This window comes from Melospiza georgiana, chromosome 6 (genome assembly GCF_028018845.1).
Source record: "Melospiza georgiana isolate bMelGeo1 chromosome 6, bMelGeo1.pri, whole genome shotgun sequence".
In the NCBI taxonomy this organism is placed as follows: Eukaryota; Metazoa; Chordata; class Aves; order Passeriformes; family Passerellidae; genus Melospiza; species Melospiza georgiana.
Genome location: NC_080435.1, coordinates 26,952,326 through 26,966,938, shown reverse-complemented (window position 1 = coordinate 26,966,938; position 14,613 = coordinate 26,952,326). Strand labels below are relative to the sequence as shown.

Genomic DNA, 14,613 nt, shown 5'->3' with positions numbered 1-14,613 from the left:
GTTTTGGTTTTTTTTTTTGGTTGTTTTTTTTGGGTTTTTTCACTTGCCAATGGGCATCAGCACACTGCTGCAATGTGATTAGGAGTAACTCCAATCTTGTCTGGGCTGATTCTAGACATAGGCTGCTCATTATAGTATGAAATATAGCAATTCAGAGCTCAGCACCTTTCTTTCAAGTCTTTGCTAGGTATCTCCTTCTAGTGTTCTTAAAAAAAAACATCCCGAGACCAAAAATGTAGGTCCACATCAGCAAGCCTGCAGAAATCAAGAGGAGACTGATTTGATCCACAGCATTTGTGTTTTCCTTGCACCTCCATGCACCAAAGCCTCAGCATCTTTGCTGGAAGGAAGCTCAGTTCTTCTCTTGCTAACTCTGCATGTGTTCCATGCTTTTTGTGTCTGAACATGGAAGTGCTCAAAATGACTCTGCATTCTAATTGTAATTTTAATGTGTGTTTTTACTCAAAAAGGCCGAGGCCTCCAAAGTTAGTCAAAGATCAGATGTTCGGCCCATTCTCCACCTCTGTGATTTTTCTCCTGTTGTTGGACTTGGGGTTTTCCTCTTTGAGAAGCAGATTTATGGTAACTGTACATCTATCTATATGATAAATACATACAGCAGAAATTAGAATACCTTAAATTGATGTGCCCCAAGGGTTGTTGAACAGCCCAGGAAGCAATGCTGTGAGCTGATACTCAATGTGAAGCCAGTCTGTAAAAGACAGTCTGGCACTTAACCAGCTCCAAAACAGGTTAGGACTGTTGCTTAAGGTAGCAAACAGAATAAAAAGAACAAATAGAGAAGAGAAAGGAAATAAAAGAGAAGGAATTTACATACAAATAAAAGCTGCTGGAAATGGACTCTAGTAATCCCAGTGCTCTGGTTTACCTCATCAAATTTTATCTCCTCACCAATCTGAGCAGAGATGAAGTGATATGGAATTGCATTCACACATCTTTCAAGGCAGGGAGAAGAGCAGAGTGAATTCATACCTTTTTCTCTTGGATGGAGCCATTTTTACCCAAGTCTGCAGTACCCACAGAACAACTGCATTTAAAAAAAAAGGACTTGGAAGGATTGGAAGGAAAGTTCAGCCACTGAAATGGAGGCCAGCCCACTGTGAAATGTCAGGGTTTATATTTTAGTTTTCTTCCAGTAGCTGCTGCTTTTCTCTTGGGATATTTTTTTCCTTCTTTTTAATAAATTCTCTTTCTTGCCTCACTTGAGCCCTGGGGTTTTCTCAGGGGTTTTATTAAGTGGTACTGGAGAGGAAAAACACTTGGGGACATAACACCTCCACACCCCAGACCTTTGCCCTGTATTTGCACACCAGTAGCTACAGTGGCCTAGACAGATCTCTGGAGGGAGAATGGAGAAAATCCTCCCTTGCTGTAGCTATTGGTGCGCAGGTAGAACTTTCTATCAAAAGTCTGCAGAATTCTGATGCTCTGCAGCAACATGCTGAGATCAGGCTTGGGTTAATGAAAGCAATGAAACCAGCACTTAGCTTCCAAATTGATTTCCATGGAGACACCTACACAGTAATAGTGTTTGGACTTTTTTATTCAATAAAAGTTTGAGCTATAAATATTCTCCATTTGCTTAATATTTACAGTTGTAAAATACTTTAGGATAGCCTACCCGTCACCTGTCATTCAGCATCTCTATAAATGTCGTGAAAACATCATTGTGAAATAAAAACTTCTTGTTTCCAGCCCACAAACCCTATTTCCACACACTCACAAAATCAAATCAGAGACAAAAAAGGGGAGAGAAGGAGCTGGGGGGACAGGGAGCGGGAGGAATACAGTACAGCAGGCGACAATGCAGTACTTGCTACACAGTAGCAAAAGAAATGGGTACAAAATTTAGTCTGCTATAATGACAAGCTTCTCAGGACATTTGTGATGGACCAGCGTTGTCCAGTGCACTTCTGAAGGACCACTTGAAATCCAAATTCATTTTCACTGTTTTCCTGCAATTCCAGGCAGCGCTTGGATTTGCGGTTCTGGATAGGACCTCCCTGTAAAGATTGAGGCAAAAAGAAAAAGAAAAAGGGGTTTGTGTTAAACACTGACCTTGTTGCATTGCTGCTGTGGGCTAATACAAGTTATAAAACATTCCAGTGTCCATCTACTGTGAAGAACTTTACAGTCAGAGACAAGGTAAGTGCTGGATTTGGAATGAAGGTTCCTTTGTCACAGGCTGGTTTAATCTCTGATGCAGTTTGCAATAGTCTCAATTGCCTGGTTTCCATTTCAGCAAATGGGATTTCTGGAATTGAGCTGTGTTTCTACCCATGCATTTTAACCATAAAGAAGCCAAAGATTTCCTGTTTGCTTGAGTTCCCTGATTTTGTGGTTCTGCTGCACTTCTGAACACCAAATAAGGCAAAAGCCAGCCATGGTACGCTGCATAAATGATAAAATGCAAAACCTGTTTTTTTCCTTGAATACTGAAATGCCTTTTATAATATTTTCTTGCTAACTCTCAGTATTGATTCTGTTTAATTCCCAGCTTAATGCTGCCTCATTAAAGCCTTGTCTTCATTTTTGAGTTGCATCAAGCTTTAAATCTCTGCTATCACACAAAAACCTATAGACCTCAATTACAATTAAATTGTCATGCAGGTGACTTAAATTACATTTCCCCCTCTTTAAATCTATTTTCAGTTGGTTCTTTCCTCCTCTCTCATGTCTAAGGAAGGCAACAGATAACATGTACACATCAGTGTCTGGGAGGTTTCTTCCAAAATACATGGAGCGAGAGTAGAGCAATTGCTCTGAAAGTGGCTTTGTCTAAAAAGGACCTTGGACTTGTGTAGAGAATTACTGCCTTAATCTGTAAATCAAAGAAGGAATTTGGTGCAGATTAGTACACCTGAAGTATGGAAAGAGCAGAAGCATTGAAATTGCTTATATGTATGATGGGAAAAAAGAGTTTCTGTAAAAAACCCAAAGCAAACACCCAATTCCATACAAACCCCCACCACCTCATAGCTTGTTCAAGTCTGTGTTATACCTAGTATTATAAAGTCATTACAAACTGGGAAGGACATTGGCATAAACCCCACAGAAAGGCTGTGTGCTGCTCCCCAGCCAAGGGCAGCAGCCTGTGCCACTCAGTGCAGGTTCTGCTCCATGCACATAGGTGGCTGAGGGTCCCCTCCTACACCACCAGTAATGCTTAGAAAGAACTTTCTCAGCTCAGAACCTGCACTGGGAGCTGAGGAAAGTTGTCCCACTTTGTCTTGTTAGAAAACTGCCTTAGTTGGGGTCCATTATTTGCCTGACTTCTGGACTTGGGATATGACTCTGTGCATGGCACTCTTGGGCTTCTCCTGTCATTTCTAATTTAATGGCATAAGAATAGGAAAAGAATTCCCTCTCTCCATTTTTTTGTGAAGTACAGCACTTGGAGCTCTCTTAGGTAGAGGAAAGCACAATGTTAAAACTTAAAGACTGCCATGAGGAGTTGTAATTTTTCTGCTTAATTCCCATTTGTGTCAGTGGTTAAGGGTTTTTTTCACTTGAATGGGCTGAAATGCCATGTGGATTTGGGGGTAGAGGAAGGAGGCTGTTCACAGTGGAGACAACATTTTTTCCTTTTTTCTAAATTTTGTAGAGCAGACCTAGGTGTTATAGTAAATGTATTCATGAGAAACACTAATATAGGCAGCTACACAAAGTGTAAACCATTCCTAAGGAAAAACAAAACAAACAAGCAACCAAAAAAACATATAAAAAGCCCCCTCACACTCCTTCACTCTTTCTGAAGTGCCCTCATGTGAAATCTGGCTTTTATTTAACAGAAACAAGTGAGATGGGAGATAAAAAGCCAAGGAAGCTCTTTTTGATGTGGGGAAAGTGCTCTGCATTGGCTACTGAAAACCAGCCTGCTGAGCACACTGGAGCTGCTGTATGGAATATAAAGAGACATCAAAATTAAGCAGTGGTTAATGTGTGTGAATTGAGTATTGCAGAGAGCACAGATGCTTCTAGCAAGATGTGGTTTTTTTAACCACAAAAGGGAAATGTGAAGGCTCAAGCCCTGTGAGGAGCTAAGCTGTCCTGTTTCTGAGATGAGAGGCGTGTGCAGAGCCACTGCTTCAGCATTCAGAGTAGGTGCAGTGTACACTTTACTCAGACTCGTTAAGAAAATCAAATCCTCCCCAAAGAATTAGGCCCAAACATTCTGCAAGTGTTTTGAAACCCAGTGGCTGCACCCCGGGGGCTCTTGTGAAATCCAGCTGTGGTGAAGGTGTGAGGACAGGGCAGGAGCACAGCTGGATGAGCACTCACAGCTCCCCTCCACAGCAGCTCTGCAGGGAACTGGGCAGATCACTGAAATCCTCACAGAACCCTTGTTCTCCTCTGCACAGAGCCTTGCATGTGCCTTACAGCAATGGCCTGGGATGCAGCAAGGAGGAAAGGCAGCATGAACACTGCTGGCTCTCAGATCCACATGGACAGGGAGGTACAAGAGCAGTGCCTGCTTCAGCTCTGGCTCTGCTTTGGCTTTAGAACTGCTCTGAAGTACAGGGAGGAAGGTTTCTATGGTAGTTACTTAAAATTTCCTGTTACTTTTCTACTTAACTGTGTTTGTTTTCACCCCTTCATATGCCCAATCCAAGCCTGGGACAGTGGTATTGTCCTGTCAGCTCTGGATTGCTGACAGTGCACCTAATACAGGTTGCAAGGCCTGAACTAGTGAGCTGTGTAAGGATTAAAGCTCACAAACTGAGTAACTCCAGGAAAAAAAATGAGCAGGCAGGACTGAGGCATCAAAAGCTAACACTGTCTTTTGCTCCTCTACCTGGCTTGGCCTCCAAATTCCAGCATTCCTGAATGGTTTCTGCAGTCTGTTGTCATCACTAGCATTTGGAACCCTAAAGCCAAATGCAGGCAAAGGTGCCCTTTAAATTAATTATTATTTTGCCCTTTTTTTTATAGTAAGCAGTTATCCAAACTTGTATAAAACTCTCATAGCTGGATTTACTGCCTGCTTGGCAAAAGGGTTTACTGTGTTGCTACACTTCATGCTCAGTGAAAGGAGAGTTGCCCATCTGGGTTCCTTCCCCCATTCTAGGCAAGATCTCTGAACTTTTCCAATTTAAAGGCAAAAGTTGATAGCCCAGAGTAATGTCTTTAATCATGAAACATTAGACATAATTCTGTAGGCTGAAACAAGTTCCAAGAGGCATTGTGGGCAATTGAACAGAATTAGGATTAAGATCACTGATGATGAGAGACAGCACAATGGAGTCTCAAGAGGATAAATAAGCATCCAGGTCAACTCTTCTGTAAAAAATGGACTGAATGTGTCAGCACTAACAGGTTTGACTGAAAACTGCTTGGTTTTTGCAAAGCAAATTGAAGCAATTCTTGTGAGAAACACAAATGTTCTCAGCTCCTGCTGGTACTCAGACACACAGAAGACTGGTTGGGTGATTCGTAAGTGTACTTTTAATGCTAGCACTGTCTCAAGTCAACATCCTGGTACACAGAGTGGAAAGCAATGCTTTTGACTTCCTTTAGAGTTATTGCACTTTCTGCATTTCTACTGGATGTAAGGGGTTTCCTTTCCAGTCTTTCACTACTGCAGAATTTATCCAATAACATGGCATTTAAGGACACCATCTGATGTGTCTGCAAGCCCTTGCAGTACAAAGTTGTGACATGCTAGTTTTTGCTGAACTGTTCTATGGGATCTTTTTTGGTTTACTGGGGGTGGTGGATGCACAGTTACCAAACCTGATCACTTTGTAAGACCTGGTCACTTGTAGAGAAGAGGGATGTTAAATGAGGGCTGGAGGTGGTCAGCATTACTGAAAATCAGACTGATGGCTGTTTTTAAGGAGTTACTCTTAAGTGAACACTTTTCCTTTCAGAGTTTCAACCTGCTTTTTATATTAAAGCTCATTTTATTCTACCTGAAAGAGAAAAAACATGCTTGTCTAAACATGGATTTTTCAGAAAAAGGTCTTAAAAGGTTAATAAGTATATCCAGCCTCCTATCACAGACACTGTATAGATCACTGCATTCTCTAGTCTATTAACTTTCTATGTGGACCTCAATCAGTGACATCAAATATTTACATGTTCGCTCTGCCTTTGAGGCAGAAACTCTAATCTTTGCTGTTGCTTTGATACATTTGAATCAAAGAATTATGGTGAGGAGTATGAGACAATCTACACTTCAAACAGAACACTTGATCTCCTTGTGCATTTCCCAGGAAAACTGGGGTACATTTTCAGTGACTGTTAGTACACCAAATTTAAACCTAAAGAAAATTACTCAAATTATACAAGGCATTTTTTTCCTCCGTGTGATTCACCTCTGAATGGATGTGGAAGCAATAAGAAAATATTCACAGGAAGAAGGGAATAATTTATCCCATGCATTTTCAGTATTGCCCATTTCTTAGAAACATTGGATGATGTTATTCAGTTTAAATTTTCTGCTTTTTAGCTGTATAAAGGATATAGATATATATAATATAGAGGAAATTTATTAACCTCTTCTTGAATCCGAAGAAGTATGACAAATTTTCCAACTCTTTTGTCTAACAGGTGTGCTCTAAGTAAAGCAGGCGCTTTAAACTATCTTTTCCTGTTCAAATCTTTCATCAATTAACTTGAACTATTTTAATTCAAATATTTCTCCCTGAAGTATATTGATAGCTGCCCTTACTCAAAGACATGTTTCCTAATATATTTTATATGACTACTGTGAAAATGAGGTGCATTTAACTGCTTTTATATATATGAAAGCAGGTTTATATATTAAAAATACATTGTTATCTGTTCAGCTATTTGGATCTTTAGTTAAAGGGTAGCTAGGCACGTGAGAATTTTTACAAGACTCACTTAAAATGAGAATTTATTTTTCCAATACTAAGCAAAACAAATTATTATGAACAATGTAAACTTAGAGTGTTATAGTAGGCATCAGCCAAACCATTTGTTAAGGAAAATGTAATTTTTTTCCCTCCTCCTGCACTCAAGTTCTGTTGTCAGGTAGCCACCCAAGCACTTACATCCACTTGCTGGTACTCAGTGTGTAAATATTGTGAAACATCCTCTGACAGTGGGATTAAACACACCATTCAACAGTTACACAACTTCAATGTCTACATCACAATTTTGTCTCATTCCTTTCCCAAGACATCTGAGTGTTCAGGTTTTACATGATCATAAGTGCTAAATTCTCTAATGCTGCACTACATTTTTAATACTGCAGCTGTGACAAATCAAATGAAGCAGCCTCATCTGTATGTCCAGAGCAGGATTTAGTAACTAGGCGTCTGTGCAATCATTTTCTGATTTGCTTACTCTAAATTGGATGGTCTGATTTGCTTACTCTCTCCAGAATGTAGAAATACACAATATTGTTAATTAAGGTATTAAAATAAAAGCAAATAAACCTGCTACAAGGAAATGCAGCTTCATTCAGAGAATGTAATTGGAATAGAAAAGAAATTAGAGAGATGCAGCATAAAAATCAGAAATGGAACACATGGATCTATACCTATCACTAACATTTCTCCACATATCTCCACATATAAAAAAATTATCACAGATTTATAAAAGGTTGCAGTCCTGGAAATAGCAAAATTAAGAAAATAATAACTTGAAAATAATTAAATTCAAGCCTTTACTGAAATACCAAGAAGCTATTCAGGATATCACAGCTGGAAATGTGTTTCACTAGAGAAAATTGGGATTAGACTACAAAACCAGAAGTTTTGGAGAAGAATACATTAGCCAGACTAAGATATTTTACAGAAAGTAAACATGAATTATTACTCTATCAGCAATGGCCAGGAAATCTTCCTGACATGCTAGAAAAACACACAGAAACAACTATTCTAGGTGTATGATGTGATTTTTGTAATTAGTTATTGAACAGTCACAGGGCTGGGGGGTGGCTGTGGCAGAGTGGAAAGCAGATTAAAAAGGGAATCCTTTATCCATACACAGCCCTGATTAATAATTATGGTAAATGCAGAACTTACAGCTGCATGCATTGTTTGGATTTTATTTGGCAGCAAATCCAGGTGATGTTGTGTTATGTTGATCTTCCGAGAGCCAGGATTGCCTAGCAAGTCATTTGTGGAAAAGGAAGGACTGGCTTGATGCTCTGCAGTTGAGGGTGATGTGCTGGGTTTTCCTGAACACAGCTGTCCTGAGTAACCACTAACAAGACTCAGAAATCACTGCCTTTTTGGGAACTTAAGGGAGTAAGCTGCAGAGATGCATGTTGATGAGGGATGATTCACAGACTGATATTTCTGATTTTATTTTCCTCATCACTAAATGGGATGATGGTCACACTTGTCTTTTGTGCCTTCCTTTGCCCTAATCTGCCTGCTTATCCTACTGGGCAGCACTCAGAAAACTCCATGTGCAGAACCCACCACATTCAGTGCTCACTGGCTACTCAGTGCTCTAACTGTGATACTCAAGTACTAAATTAGAATTTAGGATGTGTTTCTAAACTATGTCAGCTTACAGCAACAACTACAACTGCTACATTTTATACTCTCTCTAGTAGAAGAGTTGGATATAGGCAAATCCTGCATTTTAAACACCTCTGGAGTTATATGTGAGACTTAACCTATGGAAAATATCCAAAGTTAATGCTTTGCCCAATGTTTTCTGCAGGGTAATTCTTCTCCAACTAAATCCAGAATTCTTTACTTTCTTTTCATTTATTGTACCATGCAACAGCTGCTTGTGTAGTGAAACAATACCTTGATACAACCAAGAAAAAAACAGGAATGCTGGAGATATTTGCTTCATTTGTTTTAATACTGCATTTTGTGAAACTCTCAGAGAAGTTACCTTTTTCATTCTAACATAAATTATTTCTGCAAAAACAACTCAGGCTTGATTCATCTGCTGTGATCTAGCCTTGCTTCAAGATGTTTAAAGTGTAAGACAGAGGAAGGCAACAAAGATGTTTTGAAGTGTGATGGACTATTCAGAGGGTGGGGAATTACAAAATACAGTAACATGAAATAAAAACAGGACTTTGCTTAGTAGGGGAATGAAAATTAGCGTTCAAAAGTGTGCATAGCTGTGAATAGCACTGAGGAACTGGTAAACAAAGCTTCTAAGGAAAAAATAAGTGTTAGGTTAAAAATTTGCTACAACTATTGGTGATTTATCAGAGTATAGGAAAACTGCTGAATTCATTGTCTCAGACATCAGTGCTCAGTGACTGACTAGATGTTTTTGATGGGCTGAGTTAATTTTAAGAGTGCTGATAACTCATTTTAGGCATGCTGAGATGATCATTCAGATAAACCAAGCCTCAATCTTCTCGAAGAGAGCAAGTCAGGGGTCAAGAAGGAAATCCTCCTCATGGACTTACAATGAATTGCTGGCTCACAACAGCTCATTTCTGTGAAACAGCAAGCACTGACCATTGCCTGGGGCAGTCTTCTGGATAAGGTAAATAATCCACTTAATTAATTTTGTGATCTGTGATGCAGCAAATTGCACACTCCTAGGTTTTGCCTTCCTATTTGGTTTTAATAAAAGTAATATCACTGTGGTACATAGAATTACAGAAGTGTCCTTTTAGATCATTGAGTTCAACCCTATCAATTCAACACTATCAATTTCATAACCCAACCAAACCATGTCCCTAAGTGCCACTTCATGGTGTCTTTTAAATATCTCCAGGAATTGGGACTGCACCCTGGGCAGCCTATTCCCCTGCCTGACAACCCTGTCCTGATATCCAATCTAAACCTCCTCTGGCACAACTCGAGGCCATTTCCTCTCGTCCTAGCACCGAGAAAGACACCAACACCCACCTGGCTAAACCTCCCCTCACACAGAGCAATGAGGGCCCCAGGAGCCTCCTTTTCTTCTGACTATACACCCCCATGTCACCATGATATTTTCTGAAAAATCTTCTTTGCCCGGGATTTTCTCCTGGGAAGCTGTGAAGCCTCAGAGAGGAATGAAAACAATAATTATCTGATTGCTGCTCCTGTGTTTGCTGCTTTGGAATGTGTCTTGGGCATTGTTTACCAACAGGTGAATGTTTGATTGGTTCCATGTGAATTGTTTTAATTTAATGACCAATCATGGTCCAGCTGTGTTGAGGCTCTGAGGAATCACAAGTTTTTATTATTCATTGTTGTTAAGCCTTCTGATGTATCCTTTCTCTTTAGTATAGTTTTAGTATAGCATAATGTAATGTAATATATAATATAATATGATATAATATGATATTATTAATATGATATGATATGATATGATATGATATATGATATGATATAAAATATAATATAATATAATATAATATAATATAATATAATATAATATAATATAATATAATATAATATAATATAATATAATATAATATAATATAATATAATATAATATAATATAATATAATATAATATAATATAATATAATATATCAGCCTTCTGAGAATATGGAGTCAGATTTTCATCTCTCACCTCATTCTGGGGACCTCACAAACATCATCACAAATCCCCGATAGTGAGGGATCCAAACCTATGCACATTCACATCTTGCAGCTGTAGCTCATGCCTAGGAGAACCTCACTGCCTTATTCTTTTTCTCTTTCTCTCCATGGATGAAAATACTGTTCTAATATAGCACAAATCTGTGAAGAACACAACTTCACATTGCTATTTACCAGCCTTAGCATAGGTTATACCTAGTTACTCTTCTTCAGCCAGATAAATGAGAAACTCCTTTCAGCACAACTAGGAAACCCAAGATTTTTATATTTTTCCCAGACATGTTAACAGATTTCCAAAGGTTTATGGGGTTTAGATGAGATTATTTGTGAGAAATAACTCCCTTGGAAAACAAAAATACTGAATGATGATTTTATTTCTTTTGTGTGTGTGTTGTATTTAATTAATCTAAGTTTTCTAATCTGAATGCTTCATAAGAAGGAGGCTTAATGCATTTTAACCCAGAAACTGAACTACTTGCACTATCATTATATGCTTATGGTTAAACCAGTCTCTAGGGCCTAAGAAATAAATTGAGTGCAAAGTGAAGAAAATTAGGAAATGAATTTGCACCAGTATTTCAATTGATCTGCATATTCTAACATGGAATTTAGGCTGGGCTCCTTGGGACTCTGATCATAGTGTCTAGTTATTGCAAATGGCTTTTTCACCACTAACCACACAAATCTGATTATAACTGATATTGGGAAAGTAATGTCCTTGCTGCTGCAGCACAAACCTTGTGCAGTTTACTCAGACAGCAATGAAAATAACCTATTTTTTTTGGTCTGATATACTGAGTGCCACCACTCTTGGTTTCAGGACACCAGACTTGATGGCCTGATCATTTCACTGAATAACAAACAGACGATTACTTGGTAGCCAGATCTCGCTTACACACATCCTGCTTTTGTCTCCATTGGGAGTAAAGATGCAACTTTTACTGACTTGATAGGGAGAGAGTCTTGGGGCTTTAGCTGCTCACAGTGACCCCAAGATGGGTTAGAAAGTCTCTTTTCCCAGGGCAGCGGTCGAAGAAATAGTCAGAGCTCTTCAGTTCTCGTTCTCAAGGTTGTTTTTTGTTTCTTATCTATAAAATTCTTTCTCTGGCCTGCTGAGGTCTGTTCAGCAGGACAGTCAGAGGCACTCTGCCTGTCCCTGGGGTGGTGTTATATTTTTATACTAAAAACTACGTGTATATTATTTACAAGAACTTCCCAACACCTATCACCGATGTTAGACAGTGAGCTTCTACTCTAAACCAATCCAAAAGTGCCAACATCACAGCAGAAGATGGAGGCTAGGAAGAAGAAGGAAAAAGGACAAGGAATGCCCAAATTCCTCCATCTTGGGACTCTGAGCCCCCATTCTAAAAACCACAAAAATCTATTTTTCACCCTGATAAACTCACTATCATTCTACTTAAACTTTTTTGACTTGTAATTTTTCATATAAAGGTTGGTAATTGTTTTTGTATGGGTCAAGATCAAAGGCACATGGGGGTCTTGGGCTCTGTGCCAAGGTCTCTGAGCTCCCTGGGCAGGGGCTGGAGCCATCCAGTGCAGCCAGAGGAATTTCCTGGGTTCCAACATCAGACTTTTGTTTTCAGCTGGGAATTTAGAAATAATAACAGCAAAACTCTTTCCATCCCTCCCACAGCTGGGGAATGCAGAAGCCAAGCAGAGACTGGTGATGCAAAGGAGGAAGCAAAAGCAGAGTTCAGATCTCCTGAACCTCAGGCCCTTCCCTTGCTGGTTATCACTCTGGTTGCAGGAGACATTCTGGATTTGGCCATGGTTTGGCATGCCTGACATGACAATGCCATGCAGAGCCTGGCAGCACCTGTCATCTGCAATTGCTGGATGCAGTCTGGACAGCTGAAATGAGCAAGAATCATGTGCAACTCAAACAAATAATTTCTTTGTAAACAGATGTGGTATTTAAAATTAGATGCTAAAATATGCAAATAGGGTATCTGTTTTGAACGAAAAACACGGGTATGTGCTAACTTTCTTCGAAATTAATTCAGCACAAGTGTCTTTGGAGCTTAAATGTGGTTCTCAGGAGAGTAAATACTGCATAATGTGATATGCTAGAAAAGATCTGAAATGCACCCACTAAAAGCTCGTTTTACTGCTGTATTCCACACCAACTTTCTAGCTGGCAAGTTCTACACCGATTTGCAAAAATTCAAACTTTCTGCTAGAAAATTACTCCAAATAGAAAACTGAACTGATACAATGAAATTTTGGTTACCACTAGCTATGGCAATAATTAACAAGTAAATTTAGCATCAGTTGGCAATAACTGCCAAGTAAATCTAACATTAGTTGTTAAAACACAATATTGTATAGTAATATTTCTTTTCCATTTTTTTTGTAAATGCTAATGTTTTTAGCATTGACATTTTCATATTTAAGTTGCAGTCAAGTATTCAAAATGGAGAAAACGTGTATGCATTTAAATTTTTGTACTTCTCCATTCCATTCTGCATAAATGATACTAAAGATGTTTATAGGCTTTTAGTAAGACATAGTCCACGATGAATAAAAAAGAAATATTTTAATGCACCTCTTTTAAAATTCATATTGTCATATTGAAATATGACAAGAATATTAAGTTACACATTTAGGGACCAATTTATGAGAGAAAAATGCAAATTGAAATATTAACTACAGTTTTCTCATGTCTAAGCAGAACAATGGCTCAGCTTCCTCATCCTCCAACTATCACACCTTCTGCTGTTACCCAGTTAGTTCAAATATGAAGTACAGGCAAGCTGGGGTAATATTTGAGAAAAAAATCAGCAAAGAAGACCTAAATATAGAAATGCTGCTGATACACTGGACCTCTACACCAACACTGAGCCATGGGGTTTGTGGAAGTGCTTTTTTATGTCTGAGGTTCAAAACTCCACACTTGGCAACACTGGTTACTTAAAAATCAGATTGCCTCACTAAAATACAGGGCTTAACCGAGTCTATTGGCTCATTTAATGGAATAATTAGGTTCTGTTTTTCTTTATATTTCTCCTGCAGGATGCAAGTCTGAATTTCTTTGAACAGGATCACCATCCCTTCCTGTTCTGAGCTGCCAGGCAAACAGCACTGCCTAATTACACAGCTCTGTAGCAGTACAGCATGGCTTAAACTACAGAGACACACTGAGAGTATTTGCATCCCTTGTGGTTAGAAATACCACATAAATCCAAATCCTTTGCAAATCAATGATGCTGCTTTGCCAGCCTGTGGCTCTCATCATGGAAGAATCTGATGAAGGGGATGGGGACCACTGTTCCCTCAGACACACAGAGCCCTGCTGAGATGAATCTCTCTTGTATGCTGGTGTCCTTGGCTAATGGATGGGATGCAAACAGGAGTGGACATCAGAATTTGGCTGCTGTAAAATGGTGTTGGGCTCTGCTTCTGCATGCTGTGTGCTCAGCAAGGGGGCATCTGAAATTGGTACAGAGAGATTCTCTGCTTGCTTCCTAGCCCATCAGTTTAATCTTGCTATGCAGCTGCACTCCTTTGCTTCTCTGGGCTGTGGCACTGGGTAACCTAGCACTGCACTACCTTTATTTTCACTAGATAAAGGTGGGTAAGAGAAACTTAAAGGCAAAAGCCTTTAGGAGGAACGAGATGTAAATTCAGTAATTTTAAGGTCTATTGTTTCTTTATACAGCTAAACAGATCTCCTTATCTAATACCTATTTAAATAAGATCTAAATAATCATATTTATCTGAGGACTACCTGTAACAACTCAGTAATTAATATGCTTGTCTGTCTTCCCTCTTCTTTCCCAAGCAATTCCTACTATGATATTTAGGAAACACATATTGTAACTACAGCCATCAGCAACAAATTTTATTTTCAATTTCTGGCCATAGCATAAACTACTCCCTCCAAGCATTTAAGAATAGGAAGACATCCTGTGGAAACCTTCAGCAGTGACTAGAATGACAATTCTCCACACCATGCACAAGATATGGGAACAGGAGGGTGCTGAGAGCAGGCCCTGCACATCTTCTCCCTCCCAGGAAGGAAGTGGTGAGTGCCCATCCCTAGAGATGCAGATTCTTCCTACCTTTCTATGGCAACCACA

The 14,613-nt window shown here is 39.2% G+C and overlaps 1 protein-coding gene across 2 annotated transcripts in view; it reads right to left on the bottom strand.

Annotated features, from left to right (window-relative positions):
* Positions 1-1,546: 1,546 nt before the first annotated feature.
* GALNT18 (polypeptide N-acetylgalactosaminyltransferase 18) overlaps positions 1,547-14,613 on the bottom strand; it is a 215,019-nt gene continuing 201,952 nt past the window's right edge. For both annotated transcript variants that reach the window (XM_058026636.1, XM_058026635.1), the window contains one exon: positions 1,547-2,024. In XM_058026636.1, coding sequence (XP_057882619.1) covers positions 1,878-2,024 — 147 coding nt within the window. In that variant the 3' untranslated portion in view covers positions 1,547-1,877. The remainder of the gene's footprint in view (positions 2,025-14,613) is intronic.